A 25,282-nucleotide genomic window follows, 5' to 3' on the forward strand; every position below is an offset into this window, starting at 1 on the left:
TATGGCTGAATCTACCAAAGAGGTAAAATCTTTGTCTATTTGGCATCTGCTATGGATATTTTTAAGCTCGATAGTGCAAATCAGTTTTAACAAATAAAAAAAAATTGTAAAAGACTTGCAAGGCTTTAAAACAGCTACTGCTAAGGATAAACTATTTCTTCAAAGGAAGATAGAGCAGCTTGAAAACTGTAATAGGAGGTTAAATCTCTGTCTTCTAAAATTTCTTAAGCCGGCTGGCATGCTCCCTGGGGACTTATGAAATATTTAACTGAAGTTCTTCATGTTACCTCTGAAACTACACCTCCTTGGAATAAATTTTACTTTATGCCGACTACTTCTAAAGAGCCAAGGAATGGTGGACCAGAGGCTGTTCAAGTTAAAGAAGGCTGTTTACATTTGAACAACTTGTCAGCTTTACTAGAGGAATCGAAATCGGATGTAGCAAAGAGAGCCACTTGATTATCTCTTTTGTATTCTAACAAGACCTTAATAATGTGATGAGATTTTACCTTCAGAATGCTGTTTCATGGTCCAAACGTTTGGAAGCATCCTGATGTCACCAAATCTATTCAAGATAGGAGGAAAACTTTCCTAGCCATGAGACAAGAGACTAAAGATATATGAGCATCTTTTCTATTACCTTACTCATGCAAGTGTTTAATTAAATATGGTGGGATTTATGTTTTTTTTGTCCAGAATAATTGGAATCCTTCTTAGATGGGAAGTGAGCTCCAGATTAGAAGATCCAGGTTCAAGTTGAACAATGAAGAAGATACAGGTTTATTAGTCATTGTTAAACCTTTGCCTTTCTTTTATTCCTTAATGGCCTCTCTTTAAGTTTTCCATCTACTCCCCCCAATTATTGTGGTCTAAGGAGGCTTCTTTTGTTTTCCTTCTGTTATTCTTTGATTACTCTCTTTATGCATTGTCTTTATATTATAACTGATTACTTCTTTGTTTATTTCCTTAGAGAGTCATTAAATGTTAAATGCTATATTAAGTATGCTGTTTTTCAGAACAACTGGATACTTGTTTATTATAATTTCTTGAAAGTTATAAATAAAAGTTTTCAAAAAATGGCTTCTGAGTGCCCAGATTCTGTTATAGAATACTAGCATAACCTGGTATTGTTGTCCCCAACCTTTACACCCCTACAGTTACACCAGCCATAGATCTGGTGTAACTGGGGGCACGGGATGAGCGTAGCTTATAGTATTCTGTGAGTCACACACATAAGTAGGAGAACTGTCCACTGCCTTCTCATTCTCTGCCCACATATATTGCCCCCCCCCCCTTGCATCTACATGTTTTGCCACTTACATACACCCTTGCAGAGTGGAGTGGAGTGGAACGGGTAGTTATGAATTGTTTGTTTAGTCTTTCCAAAAATACATGAACTAGGGGACATGCAATGAAGCTACAAAGTAGTAAATTTAAAACAAAATGTAAAATTTCTTCACTCAACATGTAATTAAACTCTGGAATTTGCTGCCAGAAAATGTGGTAAGAGCAGTTAGCTTAGCGGGGTTTTAAAAAGGTTTGGATAGCTTCCTAAAAGAAAAGTCCATAAGCTATTATTAAAATGAACTTGGGGAAAATCCACTGCTTATTTCTAGGAGAATGCTGCATAAAATGTATTGTACTGTTTGGGATCTTGCCAGGTACTTGTAACCTGGATTGGTCACTGTTGGAAACAGGATACTGGGCTTGGTGGACCTTTGGTCTGTCCCAGTATAGCAACACTTAAGTACTTATGAGTTGCGCTTATTGCACCGTGCCAGCAATAGAATCTGCAAAGTGCTAGTGTTCTGTAAATACACACATGCAAGGAGTGCATAAATGTCCAATTATAGAATTGCCATTTTCATATTAAGAATTTTTAACCAACATTAGAACATCATAATGTGTGAAAATTGATGGCATGCGTGTTAATTCATAAGTTAACACACATTCCATTGATTTTGCTTACATTTAAGCTGCTATAACAAGTGAACACTACCAAATGTACATTCCAAGGGTGCTTCTATAAATGGGAGCCTACTTTAAGGTCGAATTTGCATGCAGAATGCTGCCAGTTTGTTTTTTGCCTGTGCTATTCGGCACAGCTTGGTTCGACTTGAATTGCATTTGACACTTTTGTGATTGCTACATTTAGAATACTGTGCATGTTAAGGGTTCCTGACGAAGACCAACTGTTTTTAGTTCTCTTATGAGATAGACCACTGACCATTGCGTTATTTTAAATATTTTCTACCAAGACTCCTGAAGCAGGGCTGTGACCGAAACATGATACCGCATCAAGTCTTCATCAATAAACTTTATTCAAGTGATTGAAGCTTCCTCATCTGGTTAGCTTGGTCTATTTCCCCCAGTTTCTTTGTATCTATATTAGTCGAGGGATCTCAGCATTCTTCTGCCTTGGTTGACTTCTGCTAGCCTATTTTAAAGTGCCAAGAATGTGCCTATTTGGAGATTATTGTATAAGAAAAAGTAGATGCCTATTTTCCATTTTAGAATACTAACATAATAGGTTACCAACATGCCTACATTTTAGGAGTTATCCATATACCATCCATACAGCTGGTGTCAATGCTCATGAACAGAATGTGTGCAGATTACAATATTTATAATGCACATGTCTAAGTATGTGCCTCAGCCATGCTTCACCCACGTGAACACCCACTGTACACGCCATTGATTATTAGTGCATAAGTGTAGCCAGAAAAAGGTCATTTACATGCATATATGTCACATATGCACATATAAGACTTGAACGCTGGCATTTATATGCATTCTTGTAGCCTAAATCTAGCAACCCCATAAAGAATTATTCTCACCGAGTACATCTACTAAGGAAGACCACAAATACTTTAAGCTGTACTGAGGGAGAACAACTTTCAGGCTGCCAGTTAATGCGTATAAATTGGTGTTTGCTCGTATAAAGGATTTTGAAATGTTCCCCCTACTGTTCATTACTCATAGTGCTTCACACTGACAGGCAGGTACAGTAAAATGGAATACAAATGGATGATGGCATAAAGCGGAAAAATATTATCTTAGACAATGGGATTTGCCAGATGTTACAAAGAGCTCCAACTGGACATGTCTCTTTTATAAATGGCATGACCTTTTTCTAGGAGCAACTGTACAGTCACAGTTTTGAAAAAGGTTGTGTTAACGTATTGCTTTGTTGTTGAAGGTTTAATAAAAACCTTTAATAAAATTCTTTTAGTGGAACATTATAAATAATTTTTAGATAACTAGTTGGGAATTTCCCAGTAAGCAATGGATGCCTCAGCAGGTTTTGCTACTGTTTTTATTTTCATCATAATTTTTATAGCAGCTCCAGAACAACATCCGTTCATAACTCTGTGTACAATAGACTTCTATACAGCAGCTGAGAAAACACCAATTCTATCCTTCACAAACCAATCATTTATACTCAACAACTAGGAAGTGAAACTTAATGCACTTGTTACAGAACCGGAGGCTCAGCTACAAAAGAGGTTTTACTACTGTCATTTTTCACTAATGTGTTCCTACAGCATCATTCTGAAATTATATATAACAGAGAGCATTAGAAAAGGCAAGGCCCATGGGGATCAGTGAGGGTCTACACAAATAGGGGTGACAGTGCGGGGCAGCTCAGTGCGGAAGCAGGAAGAGATAGAGGAATTTTTAAAAAATGGAGGATGCCATGGTAGAGAGGAAAGGGGGAAGGGAAGGGTAGGGTAGGATGGGCAGTGAAATCTGAGTCAAGCAGAGCGAGCTAGGACAATAGTAGGGAAGAAAAGGGGGGTGGAGCAAAGTAGAGTGGCAAGATTTAAAATTCTAGACACCCTGGATCTCCTGATGCCATAAACAGGAGCTAACAAAGACAGCTTTAACATGCTGTTCCTTCCACCCATTAGGAAGGGCAGTGATAGGGATAGACAGGGGGATTAGAGGTTTTTACCCATTATAGCTCACAGTGGGGAGGTAGTCAGGAGAGCACACACAAGAGAAAGGTGGTCATCAAAAGGTTATGTATCAAACGTAAAAGTGCCTAGCCAGCTCTAAGACACATAGACATTGGGATGCACATACACCCACATCCCTGACAAAACCGGTAACAATGGCCCCATCCATGCAACAGTACAGTACCATATTAAATCCCAGCAAGTGCCTGATCCAGCAGAGCCAGAACCTATCCTGCATGCCCATAGCCAGACAACCCTCTCAGGGGACAAACAGCTCTCATTGCCTCTGGGGTTCCCTGCAATGTCATCTCATTGGTGCCACACCTCAGACATATCTTCCAGGTAACAACTGCCCCCAGATGTCCCTGTCCCTGCTTCATGATAGCCAGATGCACCAATATGCAAGCCATGTAGAATGTGTTCATATCTATTGCAAACATTTACACACACAGGGCACCCTCAGGCTGCTGAACAGCCTGCCCAGGACCAGCCCACCCTGAATCAGGCCATCCAGGACCAAACCCACCCTGGATTAGGCTGCCCATCTCCAGCCCACCCAGGAACAGTATGCCCCAGATCAGGTTACTTAGGACCAGGACACCCCCTAGAGAGCATGGGAGGAAGTGTTAATGGATCCCGACACATCTGGAGGCAAAAGAGGGGGAGGACCATGGAGGGACATACCCTCACTGGAGGGGGAAAATGGGCACTGGAATAGCCTCCCCAGCAAATGCACTGGAGGGCATAGCAATTGAAGGCTGCTCCATCTGCTGGTGGGCCCACCTAAACTGACATCAGAGTCTCAGCCATGTGACAGATGGGGAGAAAAGTGTCCAAAGAGCCCTCAGTGTCAACAATCAGAGCAGCTCCCCCTGAATGTCAAGTGCTCTACCAGAGGTCTGCACTAAAGGAGAAGGACCTAAAGGGCCCAATAGCGGCAGATGAAGACCCTGTGGGACTCAAACCTGCCCCCCCCCCCCCAGGATCCCAGGCCACACCCCAAACCATCATTCTGTGCCTCCAGTAGGGAAAAATCAGGTGATGCCAAATATCTTAGGGCGTGCCACAGCCTGTGATAACATTTGATCTAAGGTTGCCCACTACAGCACTTGAGAGAGGTATAAGGTCTATGGAAGCTGCTACCAAGTTCACCAGAGGGGGAGAGGTAGGGGCAGCACACAGAACTGCAGCCTCTCTTTCCACTCCCTTCTCCCAGGTCATGGCTGTAGGGCTTCTAGGAGTTGGGCCTTTCCCAAACTGTCATGAGGCCAGATATTGCTTTGCTGGGTCCTGGGGGCTAGTCTCCTGCTGCAAGCTGTCAGGAACAAACATGGAAATACTTCGAGTAAGGAAATTATGGTCCACATCAGTACATGTGACCCACTACCTGAGGCCAGCAGTGCAAATGTCTACCTAGACTATTTAGCAAATGTTACATTTCAAGGGTGAGTGAGCCCTTGGACCATTGTGGATCAGCATAGCCTGCATGCCCAGGAGACAGACAGACTATAGCAAACGGTAGGTGAGTCCCTGCTAAAGGACTTGCTCCAAAAGAGACATCAAAGGAAACAGGAAGCTGGAACCAGAACTGGAAGCGGAAGCTGTGCTGTAAGCTGAAACCAGGGCTGGAAGCAGGAGCTGTGCTGGAAGCTGGAACCAGGACTGAAAGCTGGAGCTGTGCTGGAAGCTGAAGCCAGAGCTGGAAGCAGGTGCTGAGCGGGACACTGGAACCAGGACAACCTGTTGCAAGCTAAAGAGGCAGAGATCAACAACTGCAGAAGAAGGCCCAGGGTGATGACATCAGCGAGAGGCAGGCTCAAGCAGTGTCAACCCGAATCCAGCCTCCCCCAAGCGAGCACGCATAGTCATCGGCAGAACAGAGGAGGGAGCATCATGAGAGGCAGTGGAGCGCATCACACAGGGCTCCAACACAGAGATAAGGGAGCACTAAGGTGACCAAGAGATACCTGTGGTGGGAACTTGGTTCCAGCCTCCAGCATGGAGCTGGACTGGGAGACTAGCATACCTCCTTTCCACCAATGCGTATGTCATGGACCATGCAGGCCCATCAACCCCAGCTTTCCTTCAGACCAGATATCTGGTGGCAGCATTGGTATAGGAAAATGGCTAGATTGTTAACCCCCATGGTACAAATGGCTACAGAGTGCAATGGTGATGAAGGTGGGCAGTCTGCTCCATACTGTGACCCACAATGCTGTTTCTGTGACCTGCTTTGTATTTTTATGTCCAGGTAACTGTAGCTACATTAGGGGTTAATATTTTTTGGTCATTTAACTTTCGAACTGCTCCCCTAATCCCTGGAAGGACACTGGTTGAGGTCATGGCTGTAGGGCATCTGGAAGTGGAGCCCTTCCTGAGCAGAACCAAAAGCCCAGATATTGCCCTATCAAATCCTGGAGGCAGACCGGCCCCTCAGTTGGCGAGGAGATGGCCAATACAACTGTCTAAGAGGCAAGTGCAGGGAATGATGCTGGTGCAGGTTTGTTTAATCACCTTCTTTGGATAACCCCTCTTCAAAAATGCTCTTTTAATATCCCTGCTTGTACTTTAAATTCCTCCAAAGAAGAGCAAATCTGTCGTATTCTCAAAAACTGATTTATTGGCAAATATAACAGAATATATTTATTTGTTACATTTGTATCCCACATTTTCCCACCTTTTTGCAGGCTCAATGTGGCTTACATAGTACCGTAAAGGCATTTGCCAATTCCGGTAGTGAAACAAATACATGATGATATTGTGGTCGAATAAAGGTATGTGTTTCTGGTACAATGGGGATAGAAGAGAGGAAAGGATATGTGGTGTCCATTACTAGCTTTGGTTTTGCTGTGTTGAGGAGTATAAGTGTTTATGTTGGGTCGGTGGGGTATGCCTTTTTGAACAGGTTGGTTTTTAGTGCTTTCCTGAAGTTTAGGTGGTCATAGGTTGTTTTCATTCAATAGCTCTGAATATCGGCCTCAATATATTTATAATGGAAATACAATCTAAGGAGCCAGTTACGGTCTGGCTCCAAAGCAAAGGAAGCAACTAAAGTGGCAGTAGATACCATAGGACCAGATGCTTCTAAAAACCCAATCAGGTCAAAAGTATCCGCTGATCTTTCTTTGCTTCCTGAGATGAGGTTCCACACCAATCCACATAATAGGTGGACTAGACTCTTTAGGGACTTACAGATTTTCCATAATAGATTTCTTCAACATATCTATTGGTGACAAAACAGGAGATCTAGGAAAATTAACAAACCACAGATTTAACCGCCTTTCATAATTTTCCAGAGTCTCCAATTTTGATGAGTAATTACTCAAACTTTTATCAGTGTCACTTGCACTTCTTTCACTGATAACAAGTCTTTCTTCGAATTGAGTCACAGAATTTTCATACCAGGTAGCTTGGGATTGAAGAGCTTCTCTATCTCATTGAATCTGATCCAAATGCAAAAGCAAGGACTCCTCCATATCACCCATAATGTCCCACAGCTCTTCCAAGGAGACTTTTTCTCGTTTCTTCCTCCTTACTATACAGCTGGAAACTCCTACTGGCTGTTGCAAACCAGCTTGAGCAGCTTGAGGCCATCCCCCAGTGGCACCAGCCTCAAAGAAAACAACCTCACCACTCCCCACACTTGCCAAAGTTATAGGTGCCCCAGCCCCATCAACAGCTGCAACGGCAACTTCGACATCCGTCGGCTTTACAGTTGTGGACACCTCAACACTTCCAGGTTGAGGAGGAAGTTCTGGACACTCCAGGATAAGGGTCGCATCAAAGATGCCAAGCTCCCTTTTTCCTTTCAGGAGTGGCTCTGCTCGCGTCATTGAACCTACTGCAGACACTGTGAAGCTCACATCTTCTGCTGCACCAGAGCAGGAGAACCATCGGATTCAGATGGATAAACCCGTGGTCTTCCTTTGTGCTTTACTATAGTTTTGCCCGCAAAGCTCCATGCAGCAGGAGAGAGCTCAACAGCATATTGTTTCAATCAATGCCAAACATGGAAATACTTTTAAAACAAATAGGAGGAAATATATTTTCACTCAATGAATAGTTAAGCTCTGGAACTCATTGCTGGAGGATATGATAACAGCAGTTATCGAATCTGAGTTAAAAAAAAAGTTTGTACAAGTTCCTGGAGAAAAAGTCTATGGTCTGCTATTTAGATGGATATGGGGGAAGCCACTGCTTGCCCTGGGATTGTTAGTATGGAATGTTGCTACTATTTAAGTTTCTGCCAGGTACTTGTGACCTGGACTGGCCACTGTTGGAAGCTGGATACTGGCCTAGATGGACCACTGGTCTGTCCCAGTATGGCTATTCTTATGTTTTTATGCTATTAACATGCCTAAATCTATTTTTACCTGCATGAATAAAATTCTCATCTTCTGCATTTTAAATAATGGTGGTCTGATGTCATTAAAAAAAAAATCTTCAGTGTTGTGCAAAATGCCACAGAAGACTTAAGAAATGCCAAAGATGCCTTTGGGGTGGAGGAGAAAACCTTTGAATTTTCTGATTTGTGTGCAATACCATTAATGAATTTTTTCTATGACTTTGTAATAATCAATATTTTAATAGCAATTTCACTAGGATTCTGACTATTTAGTACCCATTATATTCTTCAAACATATATATTTTAAATCCATATGCTGGATTATGTTGATTCTTCAGGAGAGAATATCCATCTGCCTTAGATGAGGGTCAAAAATCTTGAAGTGATGGATTAAGAGGGGGGTGGGGGATGGCGGATGGGGCACTCACGTGGGATCCAAGCCTAGAGAACACCTATATAGGGTTAGACTGAGAGTATGGGAAAATGTAATGAAACTGAGGGGGTCTATGGCAAAGGAAGTACTTCAGACTGCAGGCACACTTAGCCTATTGTTGCTCAGTAGCATGGTCTGCACTTTTGTAGTCAGAGAGTAAAGATCTGGAGACAAGTAAAATAACTCAGGCTGGGTCACTTGTGGATAAGTCTTGATTCAAAGATCTGAAAACATTTCTAGAAACTGTGTACAATCAGCTTCCCCTAGACTGAGATTTTGAGTCAATCTCATCCATTGAAACAAATAATGAATTGTTATCTATTAGATGGTGAATTATAACAGTTCATTTATTGGGCTGGAAAAGTTGGCAGCTGGTATTACAATATATCTATTGATATTTATATCTATATCTAATAGCGCTATACAAATGATAAATAGGAATAGTAGTATCTATCTATCTATTGAACAATTGAGTGCTAGTTATTTTTTTCTGTGCTGAAAAAAATCACTCAGCTCTTCTCTGGTAATGAAATAACAATAAATATTGTAAAGAAAAACACAAACCCGAATGGCTGAATTGTTGTCATCTATCAAGGTGTCTGTTACTTCCAGCTGGGCCTCCTCCACAACCTTCTGTAGCACCATCCGGAAAGTTCCAATGAGTCTAGAAAAACAATCATTGAAAAATGCCAGAAGAATAAGATCATTTGCAAATGAATCCAGAAAAAAAATACATCATATTCAACCAATTAAAATGATGATAAGGCATGTTTGCTAAAGTACACTAAGCAATCAACTGCATGAATATGCATGTGGTAACTATCAGTACATTGCCATAACTTTAACAGGGTTTACAGTTTGGAAATCAACTACTTGCAAACAAGTTCTGTGATAAATTGAATATCCAACCTAAAATGTTTTATTTTCCTGCTTGCATAAGGCTCAGTTAACCAGAGTTTATGAAACAATATATGTTATTAAGAAGATTCATTTTCTTGTTCTGTTTAAATAATTACTACTTAGACACTATTTCCAAGCTACTCAGCTTAAATTTCTGATTCTGACTTTGTTATCTCCAAGATCAACTATTGCAATGCCCTGTATTATGGTCTTTTTCTGTCTTCCTTGAAATGTCTTCAACCAGTCCTTTGCTGTTAATCTTCAAAATTCGTACAATGGTTCAAACTTCATTCCACCTTGACTTGCCCCCAAGATCTTCCCTTATACCTCTATATATACCCATCACTCCTCTCAGGCCCTGTTACTCTCACATCCACTGCCTCATTTATACTTGGAAATTTGTTGACATTCTGCCTTCTCCTACCTCAGCTCATTCCCCCCATCTTTGGAATTTCCTACCACTGTATATCCATTATTTTCAACATCCAAAAAAGCTGTGAAAACATGGCTTTCCCAGCTTTCATATGCCTAAACCTCTGGGATGCACAGCTGGAACATTTTTACTTGCACTTCCCCACATCCCCCTCCCTATTCCTGAGGATGATGTTGTAATCTTTTATTTTATTGCAAATTGCCCTGCTGTGTGTTCCAAGGGTGGTCTAGTAAATTACATGAATAAATAAATTATAAATAAATACTTTAAAGCCCTTTCTGCAAACACTTTAGGATGACTACTTTTTGCTTCATTTTGCAATGTGTGGACTCTGTATTTCTGTGCCACAAGTCCGAGGTCTTACATGATCTGAAATGGGAATTATTAGGAAAGGAATGAAAAATAAAAATGAAAATATTATAATGCCTTCGAATCGCTCCATGGTGCAACTGCACCTTGAATACTGTGTGCTAGTTAGTCACCACATCTCAAGAAAGATATAGAAAAATTAGAAAAGGAGCATAGAAGGCTGACAAAATGATAAAGGGAATGGGACAACTTCCCTATGAAGATAGGCTAAAGCAGCTAGGGCTCTTCAGCTTGCAGTAGAGATAGCTGAAGGGGAGATATGATAGAGGTCTATAAATTACTGAGTGGAGTGGAACAGGTAGATATGAATCGCTTGTTTACTCTTTCCAAAAATACTAAGATTAGGGGGCATGCAAAAAAGCTACTAAGTAGTACATTTAAAACAAATCAGAGAACATTTCTTTACTCAATGTGTATTTAAACTCTGTAATTCACTGCCAGAGAAGGTGGTAAAAGCTTTTAGCTTAGCAGGTTTTTAAAAAGATTTGGATTATTTCCTAAAAGAAAAACCCATAAGTCATTAAGATGGACTTGGGAAAATCCATTGCTTATTTCTAGAATATGCAGCATAAAATCTGTTTTATTCCTTTGGGATCTTGCCAGATACCTGTGACCTGGGTTGGCCACTATTGGAAACAGGATACTGGGCTTGATGGACCTTTGGTCTGTTCCAGTATGGCAACGCTTATATTCTCATGTTCTTATGACTCAGGACTGAACTCTGAAAAGCTTTATACTTGTTGCATGGGTCTCTTGTCTGGAAAATAAAAGTACTCATGTTATTAAAGTACAGGATAGAGCCCTGCTGGTGTGACATCCCCCAAACCTTTTTAATTCTTTACATTTCATTTTCCCCTTTATTATCTCTTCCTTCTCTGCTGGCATGATGGCCCTAGCAAGAGGTTTCTCATTTAAGGGCTAATAGCATACCACTGAATGCATTAGAAATGCAATGCTAGCCCAGTTACAGAGGGTCAGGCAATCCCACTGAAGCCTTCCATGGTAGCTCAAAAAAACACCTACCATATGATGGTAGTTGGCACTGTTTAAATTAGTAGCAGCAATTTCCTTGAAGAGTGTTAGTTTGTCTCCATCATAACAGGCACCTCAGTTGGCTCAGGATAATTTTATTACAGTGTGCCATTTTTTGGCACCAAGAACGTGCTTATTTGCAGACCATTCTATGAAGAAAATTATTTGCCTACTTTTCATTACAGAACAATATGCACTTGTCTTTAGAACAACCACTTACACCAGCTGTACAGCTGGTGTAAATACTTACATCAAGTTTGCTAATAAACATGTGTAATCCTTGGTTAGAATTGGAATTATTAGCATAAACCCTGGGTGGGAGGGAACCCAGCCCAGGGAAGGTTTATGAAAACATTTCCATATCGAAGTGCCCCTATTTGAAGACACAGAGCAGGGAGGAGTTTGGTAGATAACAAATAGGGAGAGTAAATGCGGGAAATTGTCCTTGATTGCCTAGAGCCTGAACTGTTATAAGCACCCTGTCAAGTTACCCTTAGAAGTTTTGAATTAATTCAGTGTAAATGTTTAGGTCTTTTTACCACTTCTCCAAATCTTCATATACCAGTTACTCAAAATTTGTAGAGATAAAAGACCGAGGCTGCTGCTTATGAGAAAAGTAATTTATTTACTTACCAAAGTACGGATATATAAAGGTACAGATATAATTAATAGTCTCTCATGGGAAAACGGGCTCTGCTATACAAAGGTATTATCTGAACCCGTCTCTCCAAAGTAATGATCTGGTTCAGCTGCTTATATACATTTACGTTAAACAATGCTTCACATTACTTTAGCACTTATCTTCCTCAGAGATCATTCTGTTCTCTGTTCTCACCATCTATTTTCCCTTAAGTTGCTAATCCACTTTCTCCTGTTTATTTACACTGGCCTCCCTCTCATGGCTGCTTGCACACAAGAATGTCTTATCAGATCATGAGTCTCCAGCTCACATGCTTATCAGCCTTTTGCCTTTTTGCTCTGTCTTGTTTCAAAGTGCACACCCGTGCTTATTATTTATAGTTTAAGGGGGATCCTGAATTGCTAACTTCAGTTAAGCTGATTTAAGAGGAGAACAGTGGCAATCAAGTTCATAGAAGCTGGTAGCCAAACCTCAGGCGGATTGGGGAGGCTGGCCCATAACCAGGGCTCAGGGCATGATGTGCTCTGTCCAAAGCTGGGTTTTAATCATATGGTAATACCCATGAATGAAGATAGCCACATAAGGGGTCCCAACCTGGCGAGTATAAGACATTTGCCGGGAGGAGGAATTAGCCTTGGTGTTTCACTGGCTGCAGGATAGGCATCACATGGTTGTGCCTGAGTATATGGCCTTGTAAGAGAAATTACTCTTTACAAAGACTCCTTCTGAGTGTGGAGAAGATGTGCCCATTGATGACTGAGGTTGATTTGGAGTTACTTGAGCTATTTCTCTTCCTGACTGTGCTAAAGAAAGATCATTGATACAAAGTACCCATTTGATACAGTTAAAAATAAAGTTCCAGCTATCCTTAAACCTCCTGGAATGTTATGTGGTTCCTGGACTGAGGAGCTTCAGGGAACAAGTCTGAAAGCAGTGTCTACCCAAAGACCCCATCTACAATCCGGACCAGTGCCCAATCTTGTTCGTCTGAGAAAGAGAAAGTTGGATGTGCATGAGAGTATTCCTGTGTGCTGCGGGTCCAGAGTCAACCCGGGTGAGACTCGGGTTATACATACATAAATTAAAATATTCTATAATTTATGCTTGTAACTGTGCACCCTACCCACACTACTCCCAGACTCCACCCATACGTACTACCACCTTCATGTCACACACCATCACATTTAGATATCCGTGTACAGAATAGCATGTAGCTGGAATATCAGTGTTTTTATGTACATATTTGTGTACACACATATCTCTAAGCCAGTATTCTGGTCATTTATGAACATTCTTGGGGTTTAAACATAGGTGCACCTTCTTATAAGTGGCTGTGGACGCTGCCACCATTTTAGCGGGATATTCAATGCATGGCAGAGTGCCAAATATTTATGAGTGTTAGAAAACTTGTGGACATTATTTCAAATTCAAGTATGTTTAAGAAGATGATTCTGACCTCTTTGTTTTTTAGAGAAATATTTCCCTGATGCAGTTATGATAGCGAAACATAGCACTATGTTGGGTAGAAGATCAGTTTACTCTAAGATTTGACTGTGAGAGGCAGTGATGAATTATTCACCCCTTTAAGATAAATGTATTTCTATATATGAGACTTTGAACTTCTGTATTAAATATAAGTATTTTCATAACAAATATATAAACATGGACCAATGAGGATTTTGAGAGTGGTGTGCAAGTGTTCTGCCTCACACTTGGAAAACAGGATTCACACACTTTCTGATGGTGTACAAAATATTTAAGATATAGTTAGACGGAACCTTTTCTGATAGTATTGCTCTTATAGTGGGTTATCTTTAATATATTTATAAGACCAAGTATTTGTTTTCAATTAAGGAATTTTAAAGGGGGGGCAGTTCTATAAAGGGAGTCAAAAGTTAGGTTCCAAGATGTAGCATATGAAGCGTTAATTCTATAATGGCTTCTATTAGAGAACACTAACATAAGTCAGCATTTACATGTAAACATTTCGCTATACCCGCTTATGTCATGTCAATAGCAGGTATTAAGTGGGTGCATATAAATGTGGTACTTTAGCATGTAGCTTACAGTATTGTGATAATTATGCACGTAAATACTGGATCCACCCAGGTCCCCATGCTCCACTTATGAATGCATTAAGGGGCCCTTTTAAAATGCTGCAGCAAAAAGTGGCCTTAGTGTAATTTGTTTTTACTCACCCCTTTTTCAGTAGTAGCTCAAGGTGAGTTACATTCAGGTACACTGGGTATTTCTCTGTCCCTAGAGTGCTCACAATCAAAGTTTGTACCTAAGGAAATAGAGGGTTAAGTGATTTGCCCAAGATCACAATGAGCAGCAGTGGGAGCTGAACCAGCCACCTCAGGAAGACAAGACTGGTGCTTTAACCACTAGACCTCTTTAACAACTAGACCACTCCTTTACTAATAGAGCCAGAGGGTATCTTAGTTTCTGTACTTTTAAACTTCTGGATGTACATAAGGACGCACTGTGTTAGAAGCCAACTTGTTCTATCAGTTGGTTTGTTTTATATTTCTTGTTATTATACACTTGAAAATCTTCAATAAAATATTGACAAAAAAAAGTGCTCTTATGCAGGCCTTTCCTGTATGCTAAGGCCATTTCTACCAGTTGGGAAATGGGCAATTGTCCATTTTCTGATTTAATGGCCATGCACTAATGTTGCTATTATTTTAGTTACATTTGTACCCCACGCTTTCCCACTCATGGCAAGCTCAATGCGGCTTACATATACAGGTACTTATTTGTACCTGGGGCAATGGAGGGTTAAGTGACTTGCCCAGAGTCACAAGGAGCTGTGCCTGACGTGGGAATTGAACTCAGTTCCTCAGTACCAGAGTCCACCACCCTAACCATTAGGCCACTCCTCCATTAACAATAACTAGTGCATGAGCCCTTACCACCACTTATTTTGTAGGCAGCTGGGGTTTACATGCTAGTCAATTAGCACAAAGCAACGCAGACATGCTAGCTATTTAACACAGCCTGTTCTCCGCCCGACACAGCCCTCTCGTCTAAAAATAAAGAATAGTTTTTAGCACCCGGGTAGCACATGCACATTCGCAGATTACTGCAGGACGCCTCAGCGCACCTCACAGTATACCTTTTTAAGCTGTGGTAAGCACACATTAGTGAGTTGCATGCTATGATTATAAAATAGCATTTCGCATCCAACTTGCAGTTGTACACATAAGTGTGCACTTATCCATGTAAGTGCTAATATTCTATAAACCTATGCACACACTCAGCATGTAAATGTAGGCACCAGGTTAGGAAGGGGTTTTGTTTGAGCTGGAAAGCATACATACACTTTTTCAGTTAGATAACTCAAGGAAAATGTTTGTTCTGTGTCTTATTTTTTCCTTGTTTGATAGCAACACCATCTGTTTGCACCTTAAACTTAACTGCAAGATGAAAATATATTAACTGCACTTCTGAACCCACCTGTTTTTATACTTAGGAAATGATATGGGCATGTAAGCTTCTCTGCACAATCTTAAATCTACATATTGGGAAAACTGCAATATATTACTGTACTAAAATACAACTTTGATATTACCAGGGCTTAGAGTTCAATGAAAACATTTTCTGTGGATCATTGTAAATAAAGGATTGTGGGAACATTGCTATGTAATAAATGCCAGGACCAGTATTATTTCAGGGAGTGCTAGGAAGATAAAATTCTTAGATGTAATAAATGACTGCTTTTTGGAACAACTGGTGCAAGAACCGACAAGAGGAGGAGCTATTTTAGATCTAGTCCTTGGTGGAATGTAGGGCATAGTACTAGAGGTAACAGTGTTGGATCCGCTGGGAAACAGTGATCATAACATGATCAAATTTGAGCTGATATCTGGAGTGAAGTCACTAAGGAACTGTACTGTAGCAGCATTTAATTTTTAAAAGGGAACCTTCGAGAAAATGAGGAAAATGGTTAAAAAGGAGCTGAAAAGGTTAGGACTTTAAAGCAGGCATGGACATTGTTTAAAAATACCATCATGGAAGCCCAGATCAGATGTATTCCAAAAGTAGAAAGAAGAGCAAACTACAGCCAGCAGGGTTAAAAGGGGAAGAGTAAGAGGCTATTAGAGCCAAAAAAGCATCCTTCAAACAATGAAAAAAGGATCTGAATTAATAAAATAAAAAACAATATATGCACTGTCAAGCTAGATGCAAAGCTAAAAGAGAATATAAAGAAAAACTCACCATGGAGACAAAACTCATAGTAACATCTTTATCAGGTACTTCAGAGGCAGAAAGCCTGTGAGGGAATCCGTGGGACTGTTAGATCATGAAAGTGCAAAAGGAGCACTCAGGGAGAACAAGGTGATAGCGGAGAGATTGAATGAATTCTTTGCTTCAGTTTTTATGGAAGAAAATGTACTGGAAATGGTTTTCAAGGGTGATTATGCAGAGGAGCTGAAAGAAATCTCGGTGAACCTGGAATACGAACTGAGCCAAATCAACAAGTTGAAGAGTGACAAATCACTTGGACTGGATGGTATACACCCCAGGGTACTGAACGAACTCAAACATGAAACTGCTGATCTGCTATTGGTGATTTTTAACCTATCACTAAAATCATCTTTAGTACCTGAAGACTGGAGGGAGGCCAATCTAACGTGGTGATCCAGGAAATTACAGATCGGTAAGCCTGACTTCAGTGCTGGGCAAAATAGTGGAAGCTATTATGAAGACCAAAATTATGGAACACCTAGACAAACATGGGTTAATGGGACAGGGTCAGCCTCACCAATTTGCTTCATTTCTTTGAAGGCATGAATAAACATGTGGATAATGGTGAGCCGGTTGATGTAGTGTATCTAGATTTTCAGAAAGCTTTTGACAGTTCCTCATGAGAGACTCCTGAGAAAATTAAACAGTCGTGGGATAGGAGACAATGTCCTTCTGTGGATTAGGAACTGGTTATTGGACAGAAAACACAGGGTAGGTTTAAATGGCCATTTTTCTTAATGGAGGAGGGTGAACAGTGGAGTTCTGCAGGGCCGGTGCTATTTAACATATGTATAAATGATCTGGAGATCAGAATGACAAGTGAGGTGATTAAATTTGCAAATGACACAAACTCTTCAAAGTTGTCAAAACACATGCAGACTGTGAAAAATTGCAGGAAGACCATAGGAAACTGGGAGACTGGACATCCAAATGGCAGAGGAAATTTAATGTGGAGTAGAATGGGAATGGACTATACCCAGGTAGCCTTCCTATATATGGCTGGAGACACTCTCTTGTGTGGGGAATTTACTTCCCTGTGATGGACCCCATCACAGTTGCCAATTAAGATGTTAGGTAGAAATTATTCTAGTACTATGCTTTTAGTTATTCTGCTAGCTAATTCACCTTTCTCAGAATGGGTTCTGTTAACTTTCCTTCTCTCATACCTGTTCCTTAACTACTTCGTTCCCCATTTGGTAACTTTCTGTTCCACCTCCAAGCTGGCTAATTTACTTACTAGAATTATAAGTAGAGTTCAATCACTCATATTAGTCATTGGTTTGTACATTTGACAGTGCTCTTCTAATGGTGAGTTATTCAATCTGATTGGCTAAATCAGTATTCAAGATTCACCTGGCTTTAATCTTATGGACATGCCATATCTGTGTCTGATGCGTTCAACAAGATCAGCAAAATATACATGTAGTTGACAGGCTTGACATGATGACTCAGTAGCAGAGGCTCAGGCTGGCGAGACTTGTCACATCTCAGACCTTTGACGTTTATGGTATACTACAGATATAGCATGCTTCCCATTTAGTCACTGTGCCTTAATCCTAAACTTATCAAACTTGCTGAGCAATACAGATAGTATGACTACATGCCACTGTCATAGCCCCAGTTTTCTGCAGCAGCTCCAAAGTATATTCTGTGGCCAAAATTTGAAAATTACACAGCACGATTCTTCATATTCGGTGCATATTATGTGTGACTTATTTGCATTTTTAAAAAACAGAGTTGCTTTCTCACATTTTTTGAGTGTCTGGTTAATTGGTTAATTTGTTTCCTTGGGGGAGAGGATATAATATCCTGTAATTGGAGTGGCAATTGCAAAAAAGCATTTGAGAAGTTCCCAACTACAGCAAATAAGGATAAGTTCTTGGCAGTTCAGAACTCATAATACCCTGACACATGGAAAAACTAAAAAGGATATGTTACTGTGAATTATAACAGCAAGATAACTATGCTCAATGTCAAAGGTGTGCTCTTCGAAAACTGTGTAGACAGCCTGACCAGTAGATTTTATGCACTTTTTGGTTCTACCTTTGACTAGAACTTAAATCTAGGCCTTATACTTTAAAATCAAGCATGGTACCAGAAGATTGGAGGGTAGCCAATGTAACGCCATTTTTTAAAAAGGGGTCCAGAGGTGATACAGGAAATTACAGACCAGTGAGCCTGACGTCGGTGCCGGGCAAAAAGGTAGAGACTACTATAAAGAATAAAACTACCTAGCATATACGTAAGTAAGAATTAGTGAGACTAGCGAACATGGATTTAATGAAGGGAAATCTTGCCTCACCAATCTACTACATTTCTTTGAAGGGGTGAACAAACATATGGATAAAGGTGAGCCGGTTGATATTGTACTATATTGACAAAGTACTCATGAAGACTCCAGAGGAAATTGGAAAATCATGGGATAGGAGGTAGTGCTCTATTGTGGATTAAAAACTGGTTAAAGGATAGAAAACAAGAGTAGGGTTAAATGGTCAGTATTCTCAATAGAGAAGGGTAGATAGTGGAGTTCTGCAGAGATCTATGCTGGGTCCGCTGCTTTTTATCATATTTATAAATGATCTAGATATGGGCATAACTAGTGAGGTAATTAAATCTGCTGACAACAAAAAGTTATTCAAAGTTGTTAAATCGCAAGAGGATTGTGAAAAATTGCAAGACGACCTTAAGAGACTGGGAGATCGGGCATCCAAATGGCAGATGATGTTTAATATGAGCAAGTGCACAGTGAAGCATGTGGGAAAGAGGAACCTGGACTACAGCTATGTGATACAAGGTTGTGCGTTAGGAATCACCGACAAGGAAAAGGATCTAGGAGTCATCGTTGATGATACGTTGAAACCTCTTATCAGTGTGCTGTGGCGGCAAAGAAAGCAAATAGAATGTTAGGTAATATTATGAAAGGAATGGAAAATAAAAACGAGGATGTTATAATGCCTTTGTATCACTCCATGGTGTGACCGCACCTTGAATACTCTATGTTTTGGCATCTACAGAGTAGCACCCGATCCATATTCTTTTCCTGTACTACCGCTGCTGCTCCTACCATTTCCTGGCATTGCTTGTCTTTTAAAGACTCAATCCTTTTTATTGTTTTATTTCTGTACAGTTGAATTTGTATATATGCAGTCCCAGTCATGTTTCTGTTTATATGTTTGGTTTTCTATACTTTAAGAGAGGTCTACTCCAAAGCATTTCCGCAAGTAAAACAATGCATACCTTGTGAAAATGGGCTTTAATAAAACTGTGTGCTTGACACACAGGTAAGCTTACACGTGCACAGCTGAGCAGAGGTGCTCCTGGGGGAACAAATTTGCACTTACACACGTGAAGGGCAATTCTATAACCTAGGTGCTTACATTATCAGATATGTGTGCAAATGTTTAAAATAGTAAGTAACACTTAGGTGACTCTTTCCTGTATTCCTTTCCCTTTCTGCTGGTTTGGTTATTCCTGGTTCTGTTTTATGTATAGGTTTTGGGAGGGACGAGGATGGAGAAATGGCAGAAAAGTGAATGGCTTACGGGTGGTTGATGTAGGGGATGGATGCAGTATCTGCAGTGGACATGTCTGATCACATGGATTCCTTTGAAAGGAGGACAGAAAGGGAGAGATGGTGGGGGAAAGCAAGGGTTGGCCCATGTGATGGTGGGGGAAAGCAAGGGTTGGCCCATGTGTGTGTGGCACCGCCTGTGAGAAGGAGAAGTAGAGAAGCTGCAGGTGGGGCTGGTGCCTGTGGCTCTTGTGTGAAGGGAAGTGGTATCAGTTACAGTTATTTTTCTGATAAGTGCATAAGTGTTGCCATACTGGGACAGACCGAAGGTCCATCAAGCCCAGTATCCTGTTCCCAACAGTGGCCAATCCAAGTCACAAGTACCTGGCAAGATCCCAAAACAGTACAATACATTTTATGCTACATATCTTAGAAATAAGAAGTGGACTTTCCCAAGTCCATTTTCATAATGTCTTATGGACTTTTCTTTTAGGAAGCTAGCCAAACCTTTTTTAAACCCCGCTAAGCTAACTGCTTTTACCACATTCTCTGGCAATGAATTCCAGAGTTTAATTATACGTTGAGTGAAGAAATATTTTCTCCAATTTGTTTTAAGTTTACTGCTTTGTAGCTTCATTTCATGCCCCCTAGTCCTAGTATTTTTGGAAAGAGTAAACAAGTGATTCACATCTACTCATTCCATCCATGATTATATAGACCTCTATCATATCTCTCCTCAGCTGACTTTTCCTCCAAGCTGAAGAGTTCTAGCCGTTTCAGCCTTTCTTCTTAGGGAAGTCATTCCATCCCCTTTATCATCTTCGTTGCCCTTCTCTGTACCTTTTCTAATTCCACTATATCTTTTTCGAGATGCGATGACTAGAATAACAAAAAAAAAAAAAGAAGTGTCTGCCAATCATAGCACGTTTACCTGTCACTGCTGTTAACTAAATGTGCTGTGATTGGCTGAGAGAGACCTGGGTCTCTCTCAGATCTAGGTCTCTCTCAGATCTTTGCAGTTCTCTCTCTTTCTAGGGTCCCGCTGTCTCTCCCTCTGCTGCACAATGCCAAAGATGGCTTCATACACGCAGACAAGCTGAGTGTATAAAAGCTGTCTACAGCCTGCAATAAATTGCCACAGAAGTGCCTGTTATGCTTCTTGCACCAGCAACAGCTCACAGCAGCCCCAGCCAGGCATTAACAAGAGGTGTAGACCTCCCGTTAGGTTTTCCATGGTAAAGATAGGGACTGCTTTTGTGCATGGGGTCAGAAAACGGCTATGCATCTGCCTTGCATGCACAATATAATACTAATTAGCTCATTATAATACCTTTCAGATAATTTGCATTCTGTTTTTGTTAGCTGCTATCGTGACAGGAAAATGGCTCGGAGAACCCTTTTGTGCATGTCTCATTTTACTACTTGCTCGCTAGACTGGCTAGAACTGGTTTAAATACCACGTTGCTGGCTCATTAGGTTTAGTGCATCTGGCCCTCAGAGTCATGGCGCCATTTTATAGCCTTTTCAGTCCAGGGTATCCCAAGCTTGTAAGGCAATAAGATTACAATAGTGATCAGCAATTAAAGAATTCTGTTTAAATAAATTCCTGGCACCTCATTTCAAATCTTAAGTCCCAGGCAGGGGGACCCACCAAATTGGTCCGCACAGGGGCCCACAATTGCTATGGTCGGCCCTGCTTAGATATCATTTCTACATTTCGTTTTAATGTATAATTGTCCATACCACCTCCAACTGCCAATTCTTCAATTTTAAGCTTAACAGCAGCAGAAATTCCAGGAAGATGGGGTAACAGCAGTAAGCAGAGCTCCGGGCAAACAGTTCCTCCCACGTGTCTCTTCAGTCTTATTGTGTTTTAGCAAACAGACTATAGGGGCATAGCCATGAAATGTTCCCAGCGATCGCTAGGACTCATGACAAATGGTCTTATAGAGCAAAATGAGCAATTCCCAGTGTAACAGCTCAGCAGAAGAGGGCAGACATACTAAGCATTGTTCCCATAGTTACAAAATGGGAAATGGCACCTCTAGCTTTATAGCCTTCTTTCTTTCTGACTTTTGTTTGTTTGCCTCAGATGATTTGTACTTTGGCAAACTTTCATAGATATGGAGCATGATCATGTAGTCTAACAGAGGTGAGGGAAAGAAGAGTTAAAAGGACTAGGGTGATACACCAGCAGGTCTTTGTACAACTGTCACTATTTTTAGCATGCACATGTAGCGGTCCATAGTCAATTCAATTTAACCAGCCAGAAATGGCTCCTGGTCAGTAAAATTACTTGTTTGGGGTTAACTGCACATTTTCAGTGGCAATTAACTGGTTAGTGTCCAAATCAAAACTGCCTATTTTGGGAGTATTTCGGGGGCAGAATCAGCAATTGGCTAGTGAAATGCCAATATTTAGCACTCCACCAGCCAAGGTAGCTGCATAAATAGGACTGCATAAAAGTCAGTCTTATCTTTATGCAGTTCACCATAGCCGGTTAAGTGCTGAATATCTCACTTAACCAGCTTTGGTTTCACTGGCTCCGTAAGCCCATAAAGTCAATGCCAGAACCTGGACATGGCCCAGCATTGAATTTCTGGGCATTAAGCTGGCAGCAGTCAGTAAAATGCTGAGCGTTACTGGCTATTGACCCCTAAATACATTTACCCCCTAATTCTATATATGGCGTTCAAAATTGTGTGTGCAAATTTGGACACATGCCCAATTTGCATGCACAATTTAATTGCATAATAATAATTGTGAACTAACAATCAGTTATCAGTGCTAATTGGCAATAATTATAATTTACGTGCACATCTTTATAATCGTAATCTTTATAGTCACTATTCTATAAAAATGCATGCAGAAGTTTTTCTGTGCGGATCCAAAAGGGAGGCGTGGTCATGGGAGGAGCATGGGGGTGTTAGGGGCGTTCTTAGGGTTTGTGCTCAGTGTTATAGAATAAGACCGATCAATGCCTAATTTAGGCACGAGGATTTACACCAGGTTTCATTTGGTGAAAATCCTCACACCCAAAACGGTGCAAGGATATCAACACTAAATGTTATTTTATAAACGGCGCCAAGCTCAGAGAACCGTTTATAGAATACCACTTAACACAAATTTTTATCATTACTCAAATATGGGCACCATTTGTAGAACTGAGTCCTTATTGTGATACTGTATTATTGTGACATCTTGGGGACTGGTTGCGAGGCATCTAAGATCTTATTACTCTCACTAGTGATGGGAACAATTGAATATTGCAATTCCTTTCTTCTAGGGTGCCCTCCATATCAATGAAAACAATTGCAGTTAACATAAAATACAGATGTAAAGTGACTTTATGAAATAAAGAGATATGATCATTTAGATCCACTCCTTAGAGAACAGAATTGTCTGCAAGTTATAGAAACATAGAAAAACGTAGGCAGATAAAGACCATACGGCCTATCTAGTCTGCCCATCCATGCCATCTACTCTCCCAATCACTCTCTTAGAGATCCTATGTACTTGTCCCAAGCTCTCTTGAATTCAGATACTGTTTTCATCTTCATCACTTCCATCAGGAGGCCATTCCATGACTTCACCACCCTTTCTATGAAGAAGTATTTCCTCAGGTTACTTCTGAGTCTATCCCCTTTCACCTTCATCCTATGCCCCCTTGTTCCAGAGCTTCCTTTCAATTAAAAGAGACTTGCCTCCTGTGCATTTATATTGTGTATGTATTTAAGTGTATCTATCATATTTCCCCTCTCCCACCTTTCTTCCAAAGTATACATCTAAAGAAGTCTCAAATAGATGCTGGTCTTGTAACAACCATGTAGGTACTTTAGACCACTTAATTTACCATTGTCCTATACTGGATGAGTATTGGTCTCGTATAGAGGACACTATTTCCCATATTCTAGATTTTAAGATCTCTCTAACATACAAAATCATAATCACGGGAGAATTTGTTTTAAACACGGTAATACAACCTCAAATAGCCAAATTATTACGTATATTGATTCAAGTTGCTTTAAAACTGATATGTCAAAATTGGAAGGACGTTACAAAGTTATCTTATGATATGTGGTGGAATACAGTATGCCTTTACGCTAAATATGAAAAAGCTGCTGCAGAGAAATGCGGCTCCCTTTTAGCATTCAATAAAACCTGGTCTCCTATACTCAATTACTCATCCAGTTAATATTAATTATTATAATCTATGCAAATACAAATGGGTACTAATTACATACATATGTATAATTTCTTATCTCCACCTCTAACATTTAGTAATATGCTTATTCCTATAGATATACAATACCTGTAATGAAACAGAATCAGGGATCCTAGAGTTGATGTAAACACTGTCTATAATTCTTCTACAAGTCAGTGTACATAATCAAACTTGTTAAAACTATTATTAAGTCTCTGGTACTTAATTTCCTTTCTTTTTGTTATTTCAAAATTAATAAAAATGATTGAACAAAGTATACATATTGAGATTTTTAAGTCTGTCTCTATATGCTTTATGACAAAGACCACTGACCATATTATTAGCTGCCCTCTGGACTTACTCCATCCTGTTTATATCTTTGTGAAGATGTGTGGTCCAGAATTGTACACAGTATTCTAAATAAGGTCTCACCAGAGTCTTAAACAAGGGCTTCATCACATCCTTTTTCCTACTGGCCATTCCTTTCCCTATGCACTCAGACATCCATTTAGCTTTTGCCATTGCCTTTTCTACCTGTTTGACCACCTCAAGATCATCATATACAATCACACCCAAGTCCTGCTCCTCTTTCATGCACAAAAGTTCTTTGTCCTCTAAACTGTACTGTTCCCTTGGAGTTTTGCAGCCCAAATGCATGACCCTGCATTTTTTAGCATTAAATCTTAGCAGCCAAATTCCAGACCATTCCTCTGGATTCGCTAAGTCCTTCCTCATATTATTCATACCATCCGGAGTGTCTACTCTATTGTAGATTTTGGTATCGTCTGCAAAGAGGCAAACCTTACCAGATAGCCCTTCAGCAATATCGCTTACAAAAATGTTAATAAGAACAGGCTGGATAACCGAACCTTGCAGCACACCACTGGTAACATCCTTTTTCTCAGAATGAGCTCCATTTACCACTACCCTCTGTTGTCTTTCACTCAACCAGTTCCTAAACCAGTCAGTCACTTTAGGGCCCATACCAAGAGCACTCAATTTATTTATTAGACGTCTATGCGGAACCGTCAAAGTCATTGCTAAAATCTAAATACACCTCATCTAGCGCTCTCCCTCAATTCAACTCTCTGGTCACCCAGTGAAGAATTATGTCAATAATTTAATTTAAAATTCTTGTTCTGGCACATATGGCATTTCATATACCCTCTTATTTATGAACTCTTCTTCTTCCATACCAACTC

The 25,282-nt window shown here is 40.4% G+C and overlaps 1 protein-coding gene across 4 annotated transcripts in view; it reads right to left on the reverse strand.

The window, feature by feature from the left end:
* The window catches only part of OTOF (otoferlin), a 762,055-nt gene that overhangs the window by 346,015 nt on the left and 390,758 nt on the right, over positions 1-25,282 (reverse strand). For all 4 annotated transcript variants that reach the window (XM_030198653.1, XM_030198655.1, XM_030198656.1 and 1 more), the window contains exon 4: positions 9,302-9,401. In XM_030198653.1, the coding sequence (XP_030054513.1) occupies positions 9,302-9,401 (100 nt within the window). The remainder of the gene's footprint in view (positions 1-9,301; positions 9,402-25,282) is intronic.

Source organism: Microcaecilia unicolor, chromosome 3, assembly GCF_901765095.1.
Source record: "Microcaecilia unicolor chromosome 3, aMicUni1.1, whole genome shotgun sequence".
Classification (NCBI taxonomy): Eukaryota; Metazoa; Chordata; class Amphibia; order Gymnophiona; family Siphonopidae; genus Microcaecilia; species Microcaecilia unicolor.